This window comes from Wasmannia auropunctata, unplaced genomic scaffold (genome assembly GCF_000956235.1).
Source record: "Wasmannia auropunctata unplaced genomic scaffold, wasmannia.A_1.0 LD336099.1, whole genome shotgun sequence".
NCBI lineage: Eukaryota > Metazoa > Arthropoda > Insecta > Hymenoptera > Formicidae > Wasmannia > Wasmannia auropunctata.
The window spans coordinates 409,215-421,681 of NW_012026791.1; the positions used below are offsets into that span (position 1 = coordinate 409,215).

Consider the following 12,467-nt stretch of genomic DNA (forward strand, 5'->3'; position numbering starts at 1 on the left):
GTCGGCACGTAGCAAGAATTCTTCAATATCGAATCCGGAATTAACTCGCCATTATCGCTCAAACGAGCGACGGTGTGGCAATAGGTAACTCGTGAGTAACTAGTGCAACTATTTCGTCTCAATTAATTGTTGAAAGCTTAGCCGATGCGAGTTGCGATAACGCGTGAAATAGGAAAAACACAAGCGAAGAAAGAAAAGAGAAAAACATTTAATAATTATTGTAGATATGTGAACTGGTGTTAATATAGGTGCGTTGTGCGTATAAATGTATTACCGCTTTTTATTATCGCGATTTAATTGATAAAGCGTATTTCACCGGTTGATTGGTGATGTCAATATGCACCGTCGCTACGTCTTTGACGTTTCAAAAATGAGATTTCGATGATTTGTGAACGGAACTATATGAATTTTCATAGTGTCGCATAATCAATCGTTCAATAATATGTGACAATGTGTGTTATACAATTTTTAATAATATACTCTTACTTTGTGATTGGATTTCAGTGAGCAGACTCCATTGCGAGTCGGAGTCATTCAAAATGGATCTCATCCTAGACATCAACAGTTGGTTATACCCAATGGACCTAGGTAAGTCGTTTATTATTGATAAATTAATTGCTTTTGCTTGCTGGGACGATCGAAAATTGCAATATATTTGGTAACACTTGTAATATATTTAATAACACTTATGCAATATTGTTTTAATTATGACAATGCGTTGAATGTTATTTGTGTTGAATATATAATGTATATTGAATATGAATGAAATTATTTGACATATTAAGTGTAGTGAAGTGAAAGAAAGACTATTGAATTTTTTTGAGTGAGATTTATTCACAATTTTATTAAAAAAAAATGAGCGCGGGTACAAAAAAACTGTTAATTGCAATTATAATTCTTAGATAGACAAAATAATGGAAGAATTGTGGAAGATGAAAAATATTAAGTGTGGCTATATATTTTTATACAGTTTACACCCCTCCTTATTTTTTACATTATCTTAGAAGTTTGGCAACTTGTAACAATATTTTATTTGTTTAGTGTAACATTTGGATGATTACAATTTATTTTATAACTATCTAATGCAATACTATCTATGTAGCACACATACATAATATTCTATCACTTTTTGCTACAAAGTACGTTATTATTTCGAAATCTTAAATTGAATTTTTATTCGGAAATCTAATCATTAGGAAAATAGAAAATTGTATATTGTACACTGCTCATTCCTTTGCTTCGTGCGAAAATGCAATCGTAATATCCGAGCGAGCCACCAACGTATTTCGGAGCCACCAGTTTTTCATGTTTTAATGAAAACTAGTCCCTTGTTCTCCATTTTTAACGTTATACTGAGAAACATGTTTATAAAAGCAAAAGCTTGTCTGACTTGTCTCACAATGCGATATATATTTAAAAGATTTCATACGGCATGTTCGAAACGATACTAGAATGTGCTAATTTAAATAGTGAACGACAAAAATCATTTGTACCCTTCTATTGCAATCATTGTTAACAAGATATATATATATTTTTTTTACGTACAGCTAAAGCAATATCAAATACATACACATCTTAAAATGGAAAAGATTGCTAAGTACGTAAAATTCTTTTCGAAAGGAAACTTGGTGGCGGCATCTAATAATGAAGTTGAATGGATTGAAATATGAATAATATGAACTTTATAACTCAATTTCTTTGCCATTTAAATTAATCTACATAAAATTAATATGTTATTTTGTCATACTTATATATATAAATATAATGAAAATAATATTTAATTAATCGTAAGTCTTGCAAGATTTTAGTTTCGATTTAAAACAATTTTGGTACCGGCTATAATTAATTTTTTTCCGTCAGTATGCATATGTATTACGATTATTTTTAGAATTCTATAAAGTTGTTTTCGATGTTTTTATTGATATTAAAAGATGCATAAAAGATCTTTGTCGTGTATTTTGAATTGCGTCGTGCAAAATTACAGTTTGGCGTTTATGCGCGGATGTAATCTTTCGAAATGCACTTGGCAACCGTGAGCGATCGTGATATTCGGCTTTTCACGTGACTTCCAAACTTCACCAGTGGCACTTCCGGTCTCTTTCTTAAACATCGAAATTCTCCCAGAGATTTAATCTCTTCTACAGAGATTTAAATCATTTTGCAACCTTTTTCGCGAATAAATTTGCAGTCCATGTTTTCGTAGTCAAACTGTCGAGGTGCCAATAGTTTTCGAAAATTAGGGATAGTCAAAAAAATGAAATTTACTGAACTTTTTAATAGCAGAATATATTTGAAAATGGTATATACTATATATGCTATATAATTTAATAATATATTTGATTGTTAATATAAAATTTTAAGGGCTTTGTATTGTATTTTTCGAAAGTACAATATTTTCGTATATTTTGAAAAACACAAAATACTAAAAACTTTTATAATACAGAAAGTTTATATTTTTCAAAAATATATTGCATTTGTAATAATATACGAAAAATCTTTCCCTTTTATTTCAAGTCTATGAGTATTTCGTTTACGTTTTTCAGATTCTTGGCAAAAGACGCGTAAGATTTGTTTCACTATTTGTCACTTTTTGCACTTCCGTCGCTAATGCGAATCCCTTGCATTTTGTCTTTTAAGTTGTCTCCGGCTAAATTGTAATGTGTCATACGATGTAGTAAAAGTCGGCGAAATTTTATTCGTATAAAAGAACAAATGCATTTAACCAAAGTCAAGCTGAGATTATAGCTGAGTAAGCATATCTCTTTTTATGAAGGATATGATTGATTTTGATCTCATTTCATTTACAATGCCATTTTCTCTGAGAAGACCAAAGAAGTGCAAATAAAAATTTTTAGGAATGCATCCGCGCCCGTGCCATTACATCATAATTATTTTATATATTCCGACAAAGCAAATTGTTTCTTTAATAATCTTATCTATTTAAATTATAAAATTTATTTTATTTGCATTGCATTTATATATAGACATTTTTAAGTATTTCTCGTTATACTTTTTATATATAAGGTGACATAGAAAAATTATATATCAATCAAGTATTTTCCAAAGATTCTTCTTATTTCTAGCATTTGATAAATATTTATTCTATCTACAAAAAGTAACTTGATTTTTATTTGGAAACCAACATTTTTTGAAGTATCGTTTTTACAACATGATGTTTACCCACTGATAACACATAGTTCAACAAAAAAAACACTGTAACGAGATTAATCAGTAGTTTTTCCGTAATTATTTTTTGCAAAGCAAATTTATTTGCAAATTTTTCAAAATGGTTGACATGATAGCAATTCCACAACTAAAGATTCGCATTTAACGTCTAAAAATTGCAAAAAATAATTAGTCCCGTTATGGTGCTCGGATAAAAGTCATTTTTTGAACAGTGTAATCAGTACTTTACTTGCACGTGACAAAGTAATAGAGTTATTGTACTACATGGGCTAAAAAATTTCCGGAATTGGATACAAAATGTCACCTACAAAAATGTCATATACAAAAATTAATCTTATGGCTGTCGAACATATTCCTTCAAACCTCCGCTGTCAAAATTTCATGACATTTCACCGAATAGTTTGTGAGTTACAGTCATTTGAACAAGTCAACGTTTGAGTTTTTTAAAATATGAAAAAAACCGAAATTCGTGCAGTGATCAAATATCAATATTTGAAAGACTTAAAACCTCAAGAAATCATCGATGACTTCAATGATTTCTTGAAATTTTAAGCCTTTCAAATATTAATATTTGATCACTGCACGAATTTCGGTTTTTTTCCATATTTTAAAAAACTCAAACGTTGACTTGTTCAAATGACTGTAACTCACAAACTATTCGGTGAAATGTCATGAAATTTTAACAGCGGAGATTTGAAGGAATATATTCGACAGCCATAAGATTAATTTTTATATATGATGCCATTTTGTATTCAATTCCAGAAACTTTCCAGCCCATGTAGTATTCTTTTTCAATCCCTCTCTGTGCGCCAATCGCTACGTTCATGGAAATGGTTTACCCCCCAACACTTTTTTTCCAAACCCGCCATCTTTTCGCGATCGCTCGTCCGGGTTATATCGGAGATACGATGACGTGCGATTTATCGTTGAGCCTTGGCCATCTTGCTTCGGCCGAGCACGTTGCGTCTCACCGGAGAAGCAGCGCGATCGCGGCGATTAATGTGCTTCCTCGTCTCTGAACTTCACCAATGGAAACTCTCGCTGACCGAGTCCGACTTCCAAGAGGCTCGTCTTGGCTCCGCCTCTGGATTACCGATGCGGCTGCGGCGATTGGTGAAGTTTGTTCAAACTAAGGGTAGTGATGCCTTATTTCGATATAAACCTACTGTCTGCCGGAGTCGGATCGCAGTTGCAGAGGTGTTCCGTCCTTCGAGTCTGGCCTGTCAATGAAATTACCTGAACTCTAAAGTGAAATTGAGATCGACTTTATGAATCGAGTGTTTATCTTTCAATTTTTTAGCACATGTGCATTTAACATACGTGATACGTGAGATACGTCGCAAATTACTTTACATATCACATTGCAGATATTTTTAACAAGTTGGAAATATATTGAAAATTGATTCCGGTATGCATACACATTTATTGAATAATATAATAACAAAATGTAGAAATCTGCGTTGCACACGTAATCCTATTTTTTTATACATTCGATCGGATTCGGATACTTTTTCATAAAGCCTAGATTAAGCAAATTAAGGGGAGAGCCTGGTTTAGCACGCTGAAAAATTAGGTGACTTAGAATTTTTTTTTTTTTTAGGAAACTATTCAATCAATCCTTTTGAACTTTATAGGGTATTTTTTTATACTATTGAACTAATAAAAAACATTTTTTAGCCAGAAAAAAAGTATTTATTATGCAAGTAATAACATTAACTCGGCGGTGTTTGGCGGCGCGTGCAAGATAACTCAAAAACTATTCATCCGATTGATTTAGGACTTTGCACATATCTGCACAAATACTTCCCCAACAGCTTGAACCACAGTTTATATTATTTAATTAAATAATGTTTATTGCACAAACTGAACCTATTTTTAAAGAAAATAATGCGAAATTGTGAAAATCGCGCACTAGGAAAAAGAAGGTAGCGATTTTGACAAGTAATTTGTATTATGCAATATAAATTATTTGTCAAAATCGTTACCTTCTTTTTCCAAGTGCGCGATTTTCACATTTTCGCATTATTTTCTTTAAAAATAGATTCAGTCAATGCGTAAACTCTTAATAAACAATAATATTTTTGGATTTTTTATTTCAAACAAATACAAGTGACGCCACATTGCACGCCGCCCGCCGACGCGTCGAATAAAGAATTATTACTTGCACAATACTTTTTTTTGGGGCAAAAAAAAATATTTTTCTGTTAAGTTCAATAGTATAAAAAATTACCCTATAAAGTTCAAAAGGATTGGTTGTAGTTTCCTAAAAAAAAAACTTCCAAAAATCACCTGATTTAGCGTGCTAAATCAACCTCTCCCCCACCCCTCTTTGAGAAGCAAATAGAATACAAAAGAATAATTTGTTACATTGTTATGTCAGACGTTACGTGACAATAAAATCTGTTAACGTTCCTGTTACATATTTTTAAATTGAACTGCGTTTACACATTAAAGGTCCTTAAATTGCTACGCGCATATATTTACAGAACACATTTGATATATGTAGGTAGACAAAAGTAGATAGGGACGCGACGGTATGTACATGTATATTATTGTATGTGCGCGCGCGGGGAGGAAGGTTAGTCCGTAAGGGCCAGGCAGGCAGGCAGGCGAGTCTCCTCGATCTCGCCTCGCCGCTGTATTGACGCGCGGCGTTCAGGCTTGCGCGAGATGACGCAATCTCCCTCCCACTATAATATCGTTCGTTCTCTGTTATCCCCTCGGCCCCTGTTGCCCCTTCCGCGCTCCCCTCCCCTCCTCTCTCTCTATCACACACACACATCCTTCTCACACTTTTACCCCGGGCCACTCATTCCGCAGCTCAGCTGCGCGCTCCCCACTCCGGCGCTCCCTTCCGCAGGCGCAGGTCCTCCGCCGCGCGCGCCTCGTCCCGCGCCCGGCGCCTACAAGTTCAATGCCAAGGTCAAAGCGGCCACGACTCGCAGCCGTGTCGGTCGTAAGTACGCGTGATACTCGTCCGTTCTCGGAGGAGAGGAGAGGCGACGAGAGCGGCTCGCTCGCCTGTTCCGTGTGCGTGTCTCTGGTGTCCCTCTTTCCGCGTGTACGCGCGCTTCTCTTCTCGCTCTCTCGTCGTCTCTTCCTCGACGACAGCGAGAGTAAAACGCGTTCGCGTTCCGCTTTCTTTCCTTTCCTCACCTCGCCTCGTCCGTCCTCCCGGCGCCGCCACACTCGGTCGGAGATAAGATGTGGCCGGCGGTTGGTCGTCTCTCCACCTCATGTGCTCCCGTCAGTTCCGTGTCGTTTCGCGAACCGCTGTTTCGTGCGCGCCACGTTCAAGTGCACCGCGCCGTCAACGCGGGATTACTTCGCAGGTGCGAATTGTATATGTCTCGAATGTGCGCGACGTGACGTCGCTTCGTCGTCGTCGACGGCGAGCGAGCAGACATTTTGAATACGCGACGTCGCGCGTCGTCGCGAGTATACCCGGGAGTGCCGTTTCCGTGTTCGGACCGCCGCGCCGCTGCCGTCATCGGACTTCTGACGGCAGCACGGATGTATGTTTCAAGGCGTCGCACGCCGTTCACGTAGATCTCGCGAAAATTTCGACGGATCTCCCGTTTTCATTTCTCTCTAAAAAAAAAAAAAAAGGAAGAAAAAAAAACGATGCCGATTGTTACTACTCGGGGTTTGGCGACGTGTGGGCGTCAGCAGGGAGAAACGAGACGGAGAATATTTGGTGGTGCGCACTGGCGATTTGTGAACCCGTGGAATCTCCGCGCGCGGAAGGGACCGGGGGAAGGTCGGCAAGGTCGCGCGCGCGTGCGGCACGGACGGGATCCGTTCCGCGAAAAAGAGCGAGAGGAATGGAGTACCCGTTGGGAGTAGCGCACTACGCCGCCCCGAGATTCGCGTCACGGGCCAAGATGGCGGCGGATTTCGGACAGGATCCGGACGGACGCTGCGCCGCGCCGCGCCGCGTCGAGCCGAATCGCGCCGAGGTAAGCCGCATCGTTGTGTTGGATCCCCTGTGCGCATGTATATATATATATTATATATATATATATATTGCTGCCGACCGCGCGCTGTCACGCGTTATCGATTTCGTGGGAGGCTCTCCTCCCTACGCGAGAATCGCCGCGGCTCTCTCAAGGTCACTGTCGTGAATCGCGCGAGCGCGATCCCTCGGAGCTCGTTCTCTCTTTCCGGCTTCGCATTAACCGATACCTTAATTGGTCGAATTAGTCATTGGAATACTCGTACGTAATTGATATTGCACACTGTCGCGTAAAGCGGCTAATAAACTTCAGAAAATTATCGCATCTCTCTCCTTTTCTCTCTCTCTCGTCACGAAATTATCAGTTTCATAACTCGTCTTATGTTCATTTCGACCAATGCAGATTAACTTTAATCTCGGTTTGATTTAGTCTTCATCCTCTTCCAATTCTAAAGAAATTAGAAAAAGATAAGTCGAACTGAGATTAAAGTTAATCTACAATGATAGAAATGGGTCTTAGAGCGGTGTTTTTCTTTGGATTTCTGCCTTAAAATCGTCTCGATTATCTACAAGGGCAAAATATCGTTTTCTGGATCCCCCTTTTCGTTTCTCTTTGCGAATCGCTTGAAGTTTATTCCAGCCAATTTGCGAGTAACCCGCACGCCTCGAGTTATCGGAAAAGTTTACGACGACGACAAGAGAGACAAACTGATACGTCCATCCATCGGTACATGGCGTTTTGGTTGAATGAGGGTTAATTTAAGCGCGAGAGATATTATCCGCGCAACGCTCGACCGGATGATCTGTAGTAGCCGTTGCTGTTACGGTATGACACCATTATATGATGTAAGCTCGACTCTCACGTACCTATATACTCTTGGAGAGCGCGGTGAGATCAATTGACCGGATTTTCCCGGACTTATTCGCGCTGATAACCACATAGCGACAAAATGAGCCTTTTATCTATTACGCGCGCGTGCGCGCGCGAAGGAAACTTTTTCTATAGTAGTACATTACCGTCTAATTGAAACAAAATTCACTGCGATCACGATACGTTCTATCCTGATTTATTATCTTCATGTTGTTCAGCGTTAAGCACGCACGACGGTAAACTGTGACAAATGTAAGCCACAGAAAAGAGATGGAAATAGAATAGAATGTTTATTCCTTTAGCATATTTACAAGCGAAAAAAAGGGGGGGACTTGGTTTACAATTAAAAACCTTATCACATCCATCCACACCCTATTCCCATCTCTATATTCTATGATCCTATACGCTTAACCAGCCAACTATCACAGAATTCACTGTCACTGCGTTTAAGAGCTCACAGCCTTTTCAATTTCATTTTTACAATCTACATCTGCAATCTCCATCTTTACATTTACTTTTACATTTCCTTGCATTCGCATTTACCTCAACCATTAACCATTACGCCTACACTTTACAACTACTTATAGTTGTCGACCTTATTAATTTTCCTATTCCTAACCTATTTCCTCCTTTTCTTTCCTTTTTTTCTGAAAAGAGATGGAAATATTAATACGAATAACGACAGACGGCAGCGAGAGCCTTTGGTCGATTAAAATTTTGTTTTATTCTTGCTGCAGAGATGTAATTTTGACACTTGCTAAACGGAGCAAGTATCAACGGGGCTCGCTCGGCAACGGTAGCAACGACGGCGACGATGTACAATAGTATCGATTAAAGCTCGCGCCATACCTGCCGTTGTGTGTGCTTAACCTTGACCTTGCGTCCCAGGCTTTCTTACGTATCGCTCCAGCTCAGGGCTTCGTGTGGAAACGGGCAATTTTTTTCGTATCAACTAATTTATGCGTAAAGGTCCATCTACCAGTGAGAGTAGTAAAGTCGTAAGAAATTGACCAATCACAGTCGATTATTCCTCTCATATTCGACTCTTGATTGTTTAATTTCTTACGGCTCACGACTTACTACTCTCGTGCGTAGATGAACCTTACGATCCCGTGTGTGTATCCACTTCAAAATACATTTTGCGTTACGACGATAGTCCCAGAAATCTCTCTTTGGGATCTCTCTTTGCTTCAGGCAAATCTGTGTAGTCGATTGAAATGACGAAATTAACTTGAGATTTCAGTAAGTTATTTCCTCATGTCGCCAGTTGATTTGTTCGTCAAGTTTTAAAGCGTGCAGGCTTTTTAATTTTTCTTTTTTCTCGTCTTTTTTTTTATTTTCTGTTCACTCTTGCATTATTTATAATTGCGTTTTTTTTTTGTAGTTTTCTTCTCTAATTTCTCTCTTCTCTATCTATTATATCTCTTCTCGCATTCTCTCTTGTTTCGCTCTTTTTTTTTCTTCGTCGATTTTCTTCGCAATCCCAGTAGCGCTTAATTTGCACGATTAGCTTAATTTCACGCAGACAAACTCTTACTTGGATGTCATTAAGCATATCTGATGTAATAGAAAGATATCTTAAAATTACGATTTTATTGAAATTACGTAATTTTATTGATCTGAAGTCGAGAAATTTAAATCCTGTTAAATTAATTTAATTTAACGATAGTGATTTGATTTAAACTAACAATCTTGTTTTCTTCTTGATATCTACGATTAAACAACATTTTGCTGTTAATGCGAGTAAAGTTTCGTAACTTAAAATTAATTAATTGAATTATAGAGTATATTTTTACAATTAATGTTTGATATAAAGATTTATTAATCACATGTTTATATGTGTGTGCGGCGTGTGTGTTAAAATATTAAAACTTTATTTTTTAAATATATCAATCTTTCATTTGACGATAGAAGGTATATGATAATTATGAAGTATACAATTAGTTTTTGCACGTAGATTTCACAAATGCAGAGATTAAAACAAATTGATGGATAATTGTGGTTTTAGTCGTAATTTAAGTTTTTACTAATTAGTACTTTAATTATATTTTTATTTTTTTTGCAAATTCTCCGTGAACTGCATCTTGTTCAATGAAGTGTACTTACTGCTACGTAGCAAGATGCAAACTGTATCTTATGGATAGTGCCGCGTATTCATTAAAAAATCTCGTATGCGTGATAAAAAGGGCGGATTTATTAGTTTATACAATCTAATAGCGCTCGCCAACAAGCGGATGCAACGATGACTGATGTAACCGTGTGTTTTCGATGCATTCACATGAACGCTATTATTGGACTCGTTTATATTTCGTCATTGCACAGCTTGTCCGCGCTTTTTTTTTGTACTCGAGAAACATCCGCGGGATTATCCTGCGTTGAAGCGCAGACATCCGGTATAATAATACAGATCAAATCTGTCATTAGCTGGTCATTGCAGCAACGAATCAGTACAATTTTTTTCCATTTCAATTCTCGTACATTTAATTCTTTCAATTCTACAAGAGATTTATTTTCTTTCCTTTCGGGAATTACATTTTTATATACCATGCATTTAAGAATCAAAAATTCATTTCCATTTATTACTTATTTTCAGCAGTAATTCGTGTCAATTACTATTCGTCAGCAAATCTTTATAATTTTTCCAGTATACTTGTAACTAAATGTTATATACATAAAATTACTTTGCCTATAACTAAGATATTTTTCTAGCAATTTACTTAAAGTAAAGGGTTATCTTTAACGGGCGAAAATACTCCGTATGAGGATAATTCTCTCACGCGAGTAATCACAAAATATTGTTGTGTGTTCAGGAGATAAATTCCGCCTTGTGCTAGCGACGACATTACGCGAAGACGGATATCCAGATGGTAACGAGTGGAATCCTATGGAACAGGAGGGTGGCTCCAGGGCGGACAGCTTTGAGTACGTCATGTCCGGCAAGGTGTATCGAATCGAAGGCGACGAGGCTAACAACGAGCCCAGCAGCAGACTGTAAGTAGTCTTTGTTCTACCTTGTCAAAGCGTGCAAGATCAATCTGGAGAATTTAGTTTTTTTTCTCTTCAAAAAAGTTACTTTATTGTATTCAGCGCGAGATCTCAATTAGTTAACATTAAAGAAATTAACAATTTTATATTTAATCAATAAAGATTAGAAGGAGAACAAATCTCCCAGATTGACCTTGTTATCAGTGAAGTATATCTTACTGACAGTTAAGATTCGTTTGCACTTCACGATCATCGATATTGCGATTACGATTTAGCTTGTGATTTTGTATTGTTTCTAAATTTTAAAACGTACGGACGCAACGATAATCAAACGGGACTGTGGATAAGCGAAACAACTTGTTTTACAATATCACATTTTTGATAATAGTGCGATATAATTTGTAAATTATTACGAGATATTGAAGAAAATTAGGCTTAATTTTTAAACAGTATACGAATAAGTTGTAGGTCTTTAAACATTACCATCATTAATCGTATCTTATTACATTATTAACTTTGGAATAATTATTCATTACGCATTTAAAAGATAAAAATAAATTTATACAAATTCTTGCTGCATATAAAAGTGTCTGTAAAAATGTTGTAGTGCAAACGAATCTATACTTCTACAATCTTTTCACAATATCCGAGCAGAATCCTGTACAATTCGCATTGCGTGAATTTTATATCTCGTTCGAAAATGGTAATAATTTTTCAATAGATTTTCATAAGAAGAATGTTAATTCTTTATCATTGTTTGTACATTTTTTTTGTTGATTCCGCTCGGATGTACCATATGCTGACCTGTATCGGGTGTATCGGATGTACACACAGATGCACGTCACGATGCGTGACGTCGTTCGCGAACGACACATCGATGTGCGACAAACTTTCTGCTGTGCGATCTCCTATTGGCTCGTTTCCAAGCGCTCTCAATGAAGCCGCGTGAGCTTCCGAAAACAACTTTCTACGCCGCTTGTGAGAGAAATTGGCTCTGTGTTGTCGTCGTTAGTTGTCGTTCTAAACAAAGTCTCTCGATTGGATCGAGAAGCGGTATTTATACCGTACGTTTACGAGATGAGCATTCTTACGTAATTAGTGGACGGCAAAAAAAGAAGAACATTAATCGCAAAGTGTTGCAAACAATTTTTTAATTGATTAACGAGAACGTATATGAACAAGATTATGCCGTAAATAAATGCAGTACACTCTCGAGGCTTAATTTTTTTTTATTATTATTTTTTTAAATATATATCATGCGAATAAGTTTTTGTGCGAAACTATATTTAAACAAGTATTACGGATACCGTAGTAATTGAATGGCAGTAAAGTTAAGGCTGTTGTGTGAATTACGTGATACGCAATTGCCCAAACCTTGGCACGATTGGCTGAGCACGCCGAAATAGTGTGCGTCATCGGGTGGGCCATTTTTAGCTTCGTCATTCATGAACTATGGACTCACTATTTTTT

The 12,467-nt window shown here is 37.2% G+C and overlaps 1 protein-coding gene across 4 annotated transcripts in view; it reads left to right on the forward strand.

The window, feature by feature from the left end:
• Nucleotides 1-12,467, forward strand: part of LOC105462067 (DNA-directed RNA polymerases I, II, and III subunit RPABC3) — a 56,121-nt gene that overhangs the window by 19,652 nt on the left and 24,002 nt on the right. For all 4 annotated transcript variants that reach the window (XM_011708595.1, XM_011708606.1, XM_011708613.1 and 1 more), the window contains 2 exons: nucleotides 505-588; nucleotides 10,823-11,003. In XM_011708595.1, the coding sequence (XP_011706897.1) occupies nucleotides 505-588; nucleotides 10,823-11,003 (265 nt within the window). The remainder of the gene's footprint in view (nucleotides 1-504; nucleotides 589-10,822; nucleotides 11,004-12,467) is intronic.